The 13,014-nt window shown below is 43.6% G+C and overlaps 2 protein-coding genes across 8 annotated transcripts in view; one reads left to right on the top strand and one right to left on the bottom strand.

Annotated features, from left to right (window-relative positions):
• The window catches only part of LOC107516069 (acyl-CoA synthetase medium chain family member 3), a 29,301-nt gene extending 23,246 nt beyond the window's left edge, over positions 1-6,055 (top strand). For 4 of the 5 annotated variants that reach the window (XM_036225689.1, XM_036225690.1, XM_036225688.1 and 1 more), the window contains 4 exons: positions 1,779-1,880; positions 2,701-2,828; positions 2,939-3,038; positions 5,415-5,686. In XM_036225689.1, the coding sequence (XP_036081582.1) occupies positions 1,779-1,880; positions 2,701-2,828; positions 2,939-3,038; positions 5,415-5,657 (573 nt within the window). In that variant the 3' untranslated portion in view covers positions 5,658-5,686. Of the gene's footprint in view, positions 1-1,778; positions 1,881-2,700; positions 2,829-2,938; positions 3,039-5,414; positions 5,687-5,921 lie in introns of those variants that run through there. The other variant, XM_016155470.2, reaches the window with a different exon arrangement.
• Positions 5,387-13,004, bottom strand: ERI2 (ERI1 exoribonuclease family member 2). Of its 3 annotated transcripts, XM_016155467.2 has the most exons (9): positions 12,848-13,004; positions 11,547-11,614; positions 11,378-11,461; positions 10,720-10,847; positions 10,087-10,243; positions 9,535-9,635; positions 9,174-9,255; positions 8,501-8,589; positions 5,387-8,262 (listed from the first exon to the last, which is right to left on the bottom strand). In XM_016155467.2, the coding sequence occupies exons 1-9, from the start codon at positions 12,868-12,870 to the stop codon at positions 6,931-6,933; spliced, it is 2,064 nt and encodes a 687-aa protein (XP_016010953.2). In that variant the 5' UTR covers positions 12,871-13,004; the 3' UTR covers positions 5,387-6,930. The 3 variants fall into 3 exon arrangements, with proteins under 3 accessions (XP_016010953.2, XP_016010954.2, XP_036081580.1); XM_016155468.2 differs by lacking the exon at positions 11,547-11,614 and having other exon boundaries at positions 11,378-11,511; positions 12,848-12,961; XM_036225687.1 differs by lacking the exon at positions 12,848-13,004 and having other exon boundaries at positions 8,202-8,262; positions 9,174-9,244; positions 11,547-12,658.
• Between the last annotated feature and the right edge of the window lie 10 nt (positions 13,005-13,014).

Here is a 13,014-nt window from a genome sequence, read left to right as displayed (position 1 = left end):
CTCTTCCTCTCTCCTCACTTCCTGCCTGGCCAGTTGCTCGGCTCTCTGGACCATGGCCATTTCCACCCCCAACCCCTAGGCGACATCCTGTTAGGCCACCTGCATGCTGTACAGAGTTCGAATTCTTCTCAGATTGGCCCCAAGCACCAAACTTAACTGAGGGCTCCTTGTGGATTAGATGAGAGCAGAGCTCACCAAGCCGATCTGCTCATAAAAGCCACATGCACACTTGTTAAAAACATTAACGCTCAGACCCGTCCCCAGGGAGCCCGATTCAGTGGGTTTAGGGTGGGCCCCCGAGACCCGTGTTTTAAACGAGCACCCAGGTGACTCTTAAGTTTAGGTGAGCTGAATTGCCGATATCACTGTCCATAGAATGCCCCAGATGCTGAGTCCTTTTCCTCACTTGAACTTTGCTGTGGGAACCTTGTCTCGAGGTGGGACCGCCCCGTGCTTCAGGTCCGGCTCTGCGTTCGCCAGGCGGGTGTCGCTGGGGGCGCTGCTTCTGAGCTAAGAGCACGTGCCATGACATTCTGGCATCTGAGAACGTGCTCCAGCCAGCTGGGTGTCAGATTCTTGCAACTTCGAAGCACAAAGCTCACAAAGTCCATGTTGAACATTTTCGGACCCTTTGAACAATGAGCAATGTGGTTCTCTCCAGAGACAGAACGTTTTGTCTTCTTCCTATCTATTAAAGAGTAGTCTGTGATAAGTATTTGGAACTCCTAAAATATCTCCTTTCCACTAATAAATAATTCCTTGATACTTGGAGCCAAATATTTCTTTAGACGACTGGCTGGGAATTCATATATTTTTATTTGCAAGCACTTAAAAGTTAGGTTTTACATTCAGAATTGCTTTGCCTTTCAAGCTGCTCGTTGAGGACACAAGCCCTCTTCCTTCTTCTGGAAAGTGCCAGATAAGTATTGTGCCTTATTTTCCACACAAGCCCTATCTCAGGTTTGAAGGCTGTTGTTGTAAGTGTATAAAAGCTGAAAAGAATTTTCATATTTACAAACAGCTAAAAGCCATTTAGAGCAAAATCATGAGATAAGTGGTCAGCCTGAGAAATGCTAATCTGGATGTTTCAAAATTGGCTTTAACCCCTAGAGAGGTCCCGCAGAGGAGGATGAGGATGAAAAGAGGGGGGCCTGGGGTCTCATGGCTGAGATTGCGATTCCGGCTCCATCGCGCACTGTCACTTAAACGCTCTGTGCCTCAGTTTCCCCAAAAAGGCACGTTGTAAGAAACTAAGGCTTGAGAGGCACTCAGAGCTTTAGTGCTTAGTACTTAGAATACAGTAAGCGCTTCGTGAACACTAGCTTCAGTGAGGCACGCCAAGGCACCACGGGGTGTGAGGCGGGGGAACATTCCTATTTCTGCGTCCTCACGCTGGGCTTCTGAGGTAGCTTTGTGTACCTCAGATACACGGCCGAGTGATGAGAGCAGGCTGTGAAGCAGTATGTCATGAAACGCTCCTATTTCTTCCTAGGCCTATTATAACGTCTCTGAAGATATTTCCCAAGTGTGGTTATTGATAGGATTAAAGAAAACTTCTTTTCTTCTTTCACATTTTGCTAACCTGTATTTTACAATACATTTTGCAATAAGAATTTAAATGCATGCGCTTCCCTTAGAAATTTAAAGCATACTTAAAATTTGCTTCGAGTATGCATTCTTAAATGGCAAAAAAATCAAAACAGAACAAGCAAAGCAAAGATTTAAGATAGGGCGTTATGTAAAAATTCCCTTACATAGATCGTTCTGTTTTATCCAAGATTCTGGATAAGAATGGCAACGTCCTGCCTCCTGGACAAGAAGGAGACATCGGCCTTCGCGCCCTCCCTAACCGACCGTTGGGCCTTTTCACTCATTATATAGTAAGAGACTCATCAAATAACCTCCTGTTTTCTATCGGTTTCTCAAGAGTGTGTGGTAAGTATCCCTGTTTGCCGCGAAACACACCTAGGACAGGAACTGGGCCCCGAGTCGTGTTGTCCTGAATAGCAGCAGCCCCTCAGGCAGGGAGGTGGAGGGCCCCTCGATGCTTGCTAGAGAAGGGGTGCTGGCTCCCCGGGGCGGGGTCGCTGCTCCAGGCCCGCGAAGGCCAGAGGCAGGGAGCCCCAGAAAGAAGCTGTACCTGTCGGCGTCCGCTGACCGCCCCGCCGCCCCACACGCCGTGACACAGCACCCAGTCCTCCTCCAGGTTCTCCTTGTCAGTGAGTTTTACGTGACAATACCGCATCTTTCTCCCCGCCGGAATTACAGAACCCATTCTCTGTTTTCGTATAAAACGAAACGAAATAAAACCAAAACACTGTCCTTTGAACTGTCGGGTGCTGGTGCTTTCTTTCAGCTCTCCGTGCTCACGTCTCTCTTCGCCTCCTTGTGTGTAACACTAGCCGCTTAGCAAAAAGGCGTTTTCAGGCCGCTCCTCTGAGCTCTGAGCTCCCGCTGTATTTACTTACCTGTGACCCATCTGAGGCAAGTCTCGGGATAGAAACAGGCCTCGCCTTTGTGACTGGAATTTACCTTTTGCATCGGGCCGCTCAGCGCTGGAATTTCATCCTCATGACACGCCGGGCCCTCTTGATTCTAAGGCTGCTCAAAGGAACCAAGCCTCTCTTTCTCCTAGAACATTTAATCATTGAACAGAAGAGTCACATTCACAATAACAACAAAATGCTATTTGTTTCACAGGATAATCCGAGGAAAACAGCTTCGACTCTAAGAGGCGATTACTACATCACTGGGGACAGAGGCTATGTGGATGAAGATGGGTATTTCTGGTTTGTTTCAAGAGCAGATGATATCATATCATCCTCTGGGTAATTTTCTTTTTCGTCTGTGCATACGTCAGCGTTAACTGATCATCAACGTTTGGGAGCAAACCTGCTGCTCATCTTTGTAAATTCCAGTCGTGTGTTTCCTTTCCCAGTTACCGAATTGGACCATTTGAGGTAGAAAGTGCCCTGAATGAGCATCCTGCGGTGGCTGAGTCAGCTGTCGTCAGCAGCCCAGACCCCATCAGAGGAGAGGTAAAAGAATGGATTCATCTCCATTTGATAATTTGTTAAAAGTCTAACACATACTTTCAAACAGTATTTCATTGAAACGGAATTACCCAAACGATTCATTCACTAACAGTGCAAGTCAGATAGAGTCACCAGAGTCACTCCTAATGATGCAAGTCAGAAAGAGCTGCTACAGCATAAAGCTGGAAAAATATCCTACAAAGAATCCAAGTCCTTTGCAGAGAGGGCGGGGCAAGTGCCAACAACACAGGCTACACCAGGATGGGGTGTCAGAGGTTGGCTAGCTAGGATCGGGTTATCACCTTGGTCTGGAAACCAACATGGTCCCTGGTGTAGCTGAGGACGACAGGCTGACATCAGATGGCAGGTGGAAGCGAGGTCCGAGGCAGGGCCGAGGCGACCGGAAGCAGGCCGGGAAGGCGGATGAGCAGAGGATTCAGGAAATAAGCTACACGTGAGGAAGGAGTCCGGAAAGCTCTCCCATCGGGCGATCGCATGGCGGGTTGGGTTTAAAGCTTCCACGTCACTCCTCAGGCCCCCTCTGCCAGGCACAGTCCCCAATATTCCAGGTAGAGGAGAGCAGGGGACAGATTGATGATTGGAGTTTGTCCCTTCGCACGGAATTCTATCAGAAGCTTCTCCTGCACCTCTCCCCTAGTACGTCACCATTAACTGTATCCACCTGGACAGGCGCCTACTTGCTAGCTGAGCCTGTGGCAGTCAGCTGATATCCCGGAGTGACACAGCTAAGATCCATCGGTGGGTTGTGGTCCTCCCCTGCCGCCCCCCAGCTCTGGTGCCTCGGGGTAGGGCTTGCATTGGCCAAGTGAGAGGGCAAGTTGGACCAGCTGTTTCCCAACATCTGTGAGTGGTAACATTTCCTGGCAGGTGTGGACGGGTTTCTGTGCACAAAGGGGTCACATGTCACATGCCATGGGCAGCAACTTTTTCTGGTAGCAGGCCTGCCCTAACTGGGTTGGGTCTTTCTCCAGGCTAGGTCCTGCCAGGACTATGACTGAGTAGCAAGTTCCAGAATTGATCAAAAACAGATAAAATGAAGACTTTGCAATATCCAAAGTAATGGTCATTTTTATCTATCTACCAGTTTTGCAACTTATTGTGTGCATTTCACACTGCTATTTTGTAATGCTTTAGCTTTCAAATTTCCTAAAGCTATTTGCTAATCATAACTACTCTGAATTTTGTGAATATTTAACTTTTTCTCAGGTATTGTCCAAAAGCAAATGGGTTTAATATGAGTATTTTCCTCATCTAATTCCTGTATTGTGGTTTTGTGCAGTTGACTTTCACATTTTAGCTTTTTTTTGGAATTTCATGTGGTTGCTTTGCTTTTAAAATTTTTTCACCAATGCTTTAATTTACCTATTTAGCTCCATTTTCACAATTTTTAAAAATGTGTGCTTTCTACAAGCCTTCTTTAAAAGACAAAACTTTGACTAGGGCTAAAAACTGGATGACTTTTGTTATGGCCGCTACTCCTGATTTGGATCTAGTGGTGCTTACCATCGAGTCGCCTAGCGTCCAGCCTCTGGGGAGGGCAGTGAACGGCACCAGTAGAGAACACTTAGAATCCAGACACTCTCGAAGGCGGCCGCACACGAAGGGGGGCCTTCTGCCTTCTCCGTTAAGGATCCAAAAACTTTGGGCAGGATGTCCCGACCCACTCCAGGGAGGGAGAACTCTGAACAAGGCCTGTGAGCATGAGGCCATGACGTCCTCCCTGTCGTCTGGCGGTGAGGGAGCGAGGCCACGGCCACTCCCTCTTGTTCCTCTCGGGGCCACGTGAGTGGCTCAGAGCAACGGCAAGGTGGCTGCTGGGGTCTTCACAGCCTGGCGTCGACAGGACTGTCTCTGGAATAGAGGGCATGGTCTCAGTGAAGTCCCTCCCTCCACAGGAAACAGTGAGCGCAGGGTGAAGACAGCTCACGAGGACCAGCCTGGGGGTTGGGACCTGGAGCTAGGCTAGGACAGGCCAGTTTGCTCCACCACAGACCATGCTCAGTGTGCTGCCAAGTTTCCAACGGCAAACTTGTTTAAGGAGATAAGAGATGAGGCAAGAAGCCAAGGATAGAGATCATCAGAAACAGGTAACAAAGTGGAGTTGAAGATGTAGTCAGAGAAGGTTCAAGGGTAGGTCATGAACGAGGCAGGGGTGCCAGCAGCTCTCCAGGATAAGATGCAGAACAGGAAGTGTGGGGGTCAGCTGGCTGGGTTGAGCACAGAGTGAGAATCAAACTCTATGAAACCCCTGGCCCGCGCCACCAGGCGCGCAAGGTTTCCAGTTAGAGAGAGAAAACAACACACTACAACATGAAAACACACAATTCACCTTCCTGGTGTTTCTACTATTTATTTTAGGTTGTAAAGGCTTTTATTGTTCTGAACCCTAATTACAAGTCGCATGACGAAGACCAACTAAAAAAGGATATTCAGGAGCATGTTAAAAAAACCACAGCACCCTACAAATACCCCAGAAAGGTAGGTGTTCTAATTATGACAGATCCGTGTTTAGTGTTCTGGAAAACTTCAGCTGTTTATTGTTTCCATTTTAATGAACATTCTCCTCAAACATACTACACCAAATGTTCCAAACTGAACTAACGACGCGGGAAGAATTGGAATCTTCGAGGTTAAAATGAAACTCTTAATCTAACTTGTTGGGCTATTTGGCTCACCAGACTTGTAGGAAATACTAAATATCAAGAAAAATCTCAAGAGTACCCCTCTCCCTTTTGGGTGTTACCCAAAACCTACCCCGATGAGTCTCCTAATTCTTTGAACTCGAGTTCATAATAGAACTGCTACATAATTGACTTTGCCTAAATGAGAACTTCAGGGCTAATTTTCTTCCCTTGATACCAACAGGTAGAATTTGTTCAAGAGCTGCCAAAGACTATCAGTGAGAAGATAAAAAGAAATGAACTGAAGAAGAAAGAATGGGAAAAAATTTAAATCCATTCCATAATCACAATGTCTATGAAACAAAGACTAGAAAGATTAGGTAGAGGTGATAAAAATGTGACAGTATGCTTATAAACTGACTTAAAATATCTTGTGATTATAACATCAGAGGCTGAATCTTGAAATAAAATACTCAGGAAATTCTTCTGCATTAATGTCAATGTTCTTATAATTTGATACTATAAAAAGAACACCATCGATTGCTGAGGAATTTTTAAATGTATAGTATAGAAGCAGTTTCTGAATCAAATCTCTGACTTGTTAGTTTTCAAATGTTAGTTGAATAATTCTTCTGATGTTGATATACAAATGAGAACCAATCTTCAAGTATCGAAATAAAACTAAACAACTCAAAAAATTTTTGGAAACATTAAAAATGTCAGTTAGATTATCATAATTCTCAAATAAAAAGCATCTACCTGAAAATAGGGTAGGGATTTTTATGAGTCATATTTTTATTCAAATAAGATTATTTAAAATTTGTTTCAAGGGCTAACTGTAAAAGAAAAATATCACATACTATTATCACTTATTATATTTCATCTAATAAATGCAGTTCAAAAAATATTTCATTTGTGGTTCTTCAAAAATGTATAAATTTGGCCAACGTTAGTATGTGAAATATAAAATGGAAGACATTTGCAGAATGTTTCTAATGTTTTGGAATGCAAGGAACAACCATGATTCATACGTGGAGAGCGCGAAGGTAGACAACTGGTGAGTGAAATTAAAAGCCTGTGAAATTCACGTTTCCTCTATTTTCAGGGCGTGTGTGTTTAACAGCCCCAGGTAATCTACAGAGTTGATATGCTAAGTCTTCACAACTTGTAGCCCTGTGCGCTTTTTTCTCTTTACCACAGTTAAAGTCACATTAACGTGAAAACATAGTTTAGATGTAAAGAAAGTTGCTCAATTAACTCCTCATTGAAGGTCTGAGTCTCAATGAATTTTTAGTAGAGACATTCGCATTTCTGTCACAGACAGGGCTTGTTTTGGGGGAACGAAAGGCGAGTGCCCCCGAGGAATGAGGCACGCCTGGGCTGGTGGCTCTTTCCCGTTGGAGCGTTTGTTCCCACTTGAAATAGCCACACTTTCCGTGTTCTTGGTACTTCCCAGTGGGGCAGCAATAGAAGGCCTTTCCATGATTCGGTCCATTGTTAGAAACGACGAGTCGCTTAGACCTTCGGCCACACTTGCATAGCGGAGGTGTCATCCTCCCACTCCTCGGAGGCTCCTGTAGGTTAACCGCAGAGGTTAGGACAGAGGAGAGACCCTTCCAGGTAGAACCCCTCGCCAGGGAGCCGGCGGGGGATGTGGGCTTTTCTTCGTGAATAGTGTAGCTCTGTTTCTTTGCTGGTGGGAAGGCTGGGGGACTGGCCGGGCTCCTTTTAGCACCACCTAAGAGAGGCTGTTTTCCCCACACCGAAGGATGTGGCACGCTGGCCTTGACTTTGTTGAAGCTACTTGATTTGCACTCGGGTAATTTGAAGTTAGAAACATCGGACCCTGGAACTTTGGCTTCTTTCACATTATAAATTGTAGTATGTGGACTCTTATACACAATTGACTTAGAGGTCTCAGATTTTTGAGGAGTTTCTTCTGTGCCTTCAATGTTTTCATGACTTGGCATTTCAGATTCTTTTAAGACCATTGCTCTTTCTCCAGCATTAAATAAAATATCTAAGTCTGAGTCACTAATGGGAGGTGTACGATCGCTACTCTGCTCAGGCTGCGATGCTGGCAGTAAAGCCACGTCCTCCCAGTCAGCCAACATAGGTAAACAGTCAAGAGCCGAACTCATTTCCATGTCAGAAACATGATTAACGGAAGACAGGGTAGTTGAAACAAGTACCAGTTCTGAACCAACTGCCGAAGCCTGAGTTCTGGCATTAAACGCACAATGCCCACGCTTCATCTGCTTCTGCAGAGGGGCGGTCACACAGGGGCGCTCCAGCTGCCCCAGAGAAGTAGAGGACTGAGAATTCAAATGAGACGAACGGCTTCTGGCACTACAAAGGTCCACTTTTGTATTGCTCCTGGGTTGTAACCCATCTTGCTGTCCCTTTACAGGAGACCTCACACCAGCTGACCTCGTTGGAGCTCTTTCTTGGTAACGCACTGTATTTTCAGGCTGTCTGTAGCATACGCTGGGACCCTGAATGCTACTGTTGCTGGCTGATGTTGCTTCGAGTTGATTCATGTTCAAATTTCTGGCCAAAATGTTGAGATTCTTCTTAGTGGGAACCTATGATTCCACGGACAAATCCAACAGCTTTAGCAACTGTGCATCCAGAACTGCTTTAGTATACATTATGTGATATGACAGACAAACAAACAAACAAACAAACAAACATCCCCCCACCCCCCGGTCACCACTGATTAATTTATGAAGGCCTGCACACAGGACATCTCATTGCGATGAACCTAAGACTCCTCTTTCTGGAGTTTGAGATGGCAGAATAAAGAAGCGAGGCACCACTGACCTTGTTCAAGCACCTGGTAATTTTCATCGAGCAACCATCCCTGATCATTTTCCAGGCAAGAAGGGCCGTATTCCGCGAGTCATCCAACCCTGAGGAAACAGACATCGAACACTGAATTTAGTGGTACCAGTGTACAGACATACAGCAAAAAAACCCCACAAAAAAACAAACGACGACAAAAAAACCACCACTTAAATAGACTCTGTCAGTTGTATGATCATCTACTAATTTTAATTATGGTAAACTGGTCTTGTGGCAGCCTTACCATGGAGAGACAAGATCTATCACATTTACCAAGAAGGTGAAAATTTCATAGACAGTTCACAAAAAGGTGACCAACATTCAGTAGGGACGATGTTCTGTGAGTGATCTAACAGTCTTGTTTAGATTTTTCAGTAGTCCACTGTATTATTTGGACGTTTGTTTAATTTCCATTGGACCTGGTTAATTCTTTCTTTAAGCGACCGGAAAGCCACAAGATGGCAGGTTTTATCATACTTTATGAAAGTGGTAATCTGCAAGTCTTAGGAACAATTTGAATGGTACAGATTAGGGGCATTTTTAAGTTGAAGTGTGTTCCTTATTAATGACATAACGAAGATGAGGTTTACATGAAAGACTTTATAAAAATAAAATTACTTACATAATAAAATGATTTTCAACTTATACTAACCGGAATGTTCTCGTCCCAAGAATTCTATTCCTACTTCCTGCAGGGCACCACTTAGTCCTTTTGGCTTTCTCCTGTAGAAAATCTAATCACATAAATGAGGACATTACTAAAAAAAAAAAAAAATTATTACTATTTGAAAGGCTATGTGTTGACTGCTTATTTTTCATAAATTTTAGTTCTATTAGATTTGGAATGTTATTTTTGTTATGTTGTTTTTACCTACTTTAAGAAATGGATTTGTGTGAGCATTTCAAAAGAAAATACTTTATTTGTAGGAACCCACAGCTATGTGTGGGGTAAGGTTTAATCGATCATTTTTCAACAAAAGGAAAATGAACGTGACCCCATCTTTGATACTTACCTTGTAAGTTACTCTGAGGTCAATCCAAGAATTTAAGAATACGGGTTTCAACAGCTGTTTTCTCTTACACTCATACTCCAGGCAAACCCCCAGGTCCCAGTCTGCATTAATATATTAAAACAGAATGAAGTCAATGATGCTGGCAGTCCTTACTTATGTTATCGTCATTTGTATTTTAACTTATTTTTTCCTTGATGTCTACATTAGTGTGAAAGTATAAGAGCAAAGGATATGAGTTGACTGATAATTCTTTTTATTCGAGGTTGTACAAAATAGCTTGATAAAAGTTTTCACTGAATCATCTTTGTCTGGATTAAGAAGAACAGAGAGGAACAATCTAGACATTTAAAGTTAAGGCTTAATATTTTAAGGTATCCCAGAATGGTAATTTTTAAAATATCAATAAATTTATTTTTCATGTTTAACATCTGCTAGGCACTTGGATTTCTTTTCCTGGCTCAGTAGGTTAACAAGTATAATTCTTATTAGAGATAAAGAAATACATAATGGCAATGCTACTCATTGATGATTAATAGATAGAACATTTTTTACCTGACCAAGTAACAAATGTACATAATTTTACTTCTGAAGTAGATAGATCTGAAACCCCAGTAGCAAAAGTAATTTTCTTCTCTTGCTGAATCTTGTGAATCCATTTACAGAATTGAGATAAGCAAATCTTCAGAGGGACCCCTTCATCAACTTGATCCTAAATAGAGTCACAAAATCTGAATTCAACAAATTCCATAATTACTGAACACAGAATTAGCACATAATCAGGCATCATACGGGATATAACAAAAAAGAAGTTCTAACTTACAAAGACTTTATCTACTGAAAAGATGTTAAAACACACAGGAAAGAGATAATGATTACAACTCTGCAAGCGAAGAAAAATTAAGTTGATCCATTTAAAATCACACAGGAATATAATAATTAAATCCAGACCAACGGAAATTTGATGTATTTAATTTCCATAAAATATATTTGGTATTTATTTTTACTATACTGTTCTTCCTAATTTTTAAAGATTTCAAAGGATATTTTTTCTCCTAACACTGAAAATATCTAATTCCAAATAGTATACGGCTTTCATTTTCTTAATTTTAATATCTGCATCGTGCCTGCTTGTTTTTTGTTTGGGGGGTTGGTGAGAAGAGAGGTAGGGAAAAGGCAAGGGCATACCTGCTTTATGCCTGTCAGTTCCATACAAAATTCAGAAAGAATTGGATGTTCCTGAGGCTGTACATAAGCATGGAACTCAGATTCAATTTCTCCATTTGATGTGTTCAGAAGTACTGCTGGAAATTCAACTACATTGGAAGAATTGGCAATTGACACGTGAATCTATGATCGTTAAATTATTGCTGTTAAGTGCTATAAATTAAACATCTATTCTCATGATTATGGCATTATTAAACAATCATTTTCAGTAAAAGTATATTCAAATGAACAAAACAGTGTGATACAATCGTTATAATAAAATTATGCCAAAGAATAAGTTAAAATATTAAGAGTATGTCAACTTAAAACCCTTGAATAATTTTCCACAATTAAATATAAAGACCATATGGTAGTTGAAATGTAATCTTTTCTGCAAAGGCATTTTTTTCACTTTTCTATACAATTGAGATTTTGCATATAACCCTAAAACAATTATATTATATGACACATTAGGTATTACATTTTTATTCTTTTTATTTTTATTTTTTTGTCAAGTCAGGTTTTATAGTGAACTACCAATTCACAGACCATCTTGTTTTAACTGTTGACCGTTTTATATCTACTAAGTTTAAAGTGACTCATCTAATGCTAGCTGTGGCCATTGGTAATCCAGACTTACTTATTTCCTGGCTCTGGTGGCGTTTCCCATCATTCCAACATGTCGACTCAAAATCAATGACAATTAAGTAGTCAAATAACTGCTCTGCAAGAGACCAGGGTATCCTTAGGCTTCACCAGTGTTAAAAGTGCAAGCTACAAAATAGAAAGAACTCAAGAATGTTACTTACTGGATTTGCTTCTTCCTAGACTTCCACTTGCTGGTGCAATTGACTTTCTCCTAATAAATCCAAGCTGCCTAAAAACACAGAACAACTCCATCCGTTCAACAAATTCATTCACTCCTATTTGAATTGGCTAACAAACTCATAATAGGACTCTCATTGTTGTTGTCGTAATGTATTGCAATTGAAAGGAGATTGAACTAGATTGAGGGCAAAAGACTTTGGTTCTTGCACTACCTGCCACATTCTCTTTTGATTTTAGCAGTCATCTGACCTGCATGAACCTCAAAGTACCCATTTGCAAACGTAACTCTTTCTGCCTTGTTATTGTACAGTGACACTGGAACTCAAGTGACTGCAAAAGTAAAAGGGCATCAAAACGTTTGCTATTTTTGCCTTTGTATTTTTCAAGCCCCTGCTATACGGCGCAGTTCTGGAAATACAGGCAAGACCTAGACTTCTAGGAGCTTAAAATATGTGGGTAAAGAAACGACTTTACAGTGGTAAATTACTGTAAGATAATGTGTGATAAAGGACCTCAAAGACTATACACTGAGCTCACAGAAAGGGATGAGATCATTGAGGTCCTGAGGCCGGTGAGACAAAACTACTTTGATGAGCTGGTAGTTTAACTGGGACGACATCTCCTGTCCTGGTTTTTTGTTTAAGAGATGTGATGGGGAGTTGGGAATAACAGCTAACATTTACTGATTCTTACTACATGGCAGACACTGAACTAAGACGTTGATTTCATTTAACCCTCAACAAACGGACAAGATAGTCCCCTCTGCTACCTATATTTGATGGATGAGAAAACGAACTCGGTAATTTGCCCAAGAACACAGGTTCGCCATGTGATCTCGGGATCCTCCACCTCTGATTAGCTACTCGCTCATAAATGAGCCTCTTCTGGAAACTGGAAATGGGAGCCGCATTTCCAGGGAGCAGGCGGAAAAGAAGGCCACGATGCTTCACGTTAGGAACTAAACGGATCCCTGGGAAGAGGCGGGGCCCGCGGCTTGATGGATTCTGGGGGGTGCTGCCTGAGGCCACCCAGCGGTGTCTCCGCGGCGCGGTCCAGGCCCGTCCCCGGGGTCTACACAGCGCAGCCGCGCGGGCTCAAGGCCGCAGAGCCGAGCGCGCGGGTCCTGCGCCCCTGGCTCCGTGCGCGGCCTGAGGCCGGACCGCAGGCCCGGGCCAACCTTCCGGCCCGCGGGCCGCGGAGGACGGCGGCGGACACAGCGCCGGCCCGCGCGGGGCCGCGAGCGACCCCGCTCCCCCGCCCGCCCCAGGAGCCCCTCGCGTACCGCGCCAGCCGCTTGGTCGCCATTCCCGACACGCCCCTCTCGCGACGGCCCAACCGCCGGAAGTCGGCCACGCCCACTTCCGGTGCGTTCAAACGGTCGCGCCGCGCAGCGGGCGGGGGCGGCGGTTACAGCCGAGGCGGGGGCGGCGGTGCGCGCTGTGCGCCCGG

This window comes from Rousettus aegyptiacus, unplaced genomic scaffold (assembly GCF_014176215.1).
Source record: "Rousettus aegyptiacus isolate mRouAeg1 unplaced genomic scaffold, mRouAeg1.p scaffold_m13_p_8, whole genome shotgun sequence".
NCBI lineage: Eukaryota > Metazoa > Chordata > Mammalia > Chiroptera > Pteropodidae > Rousettus > Rousettus aegyptiacus.
This window is presented reverse-complemented; position numbering and strand designations above follow the sequence as displayed.

Bases quoted from the DNA above. Each gene is read 5' to 3' on its own strand.
- ERI2 (XM_016155467.2), bottom strand. From the start codon at position 12,870: ATGGCGACCAAGCGGCTGGCGCG. The intron at 11,462-11,546 runs GTAAGTAACATT...GGTCTCTTGCAG, and splicing joins TCTAGGAAGAAGCAAATCCA to AGCAGTTATTTGACTACTTA. The intron at 10,848-11,377 runs GTAAGTCTGGAT...CTTCCAATGTAG, and splicing joins CCACCAGAGCCAGGAAATAA to TTGAATTTCCAGCAGTACTT.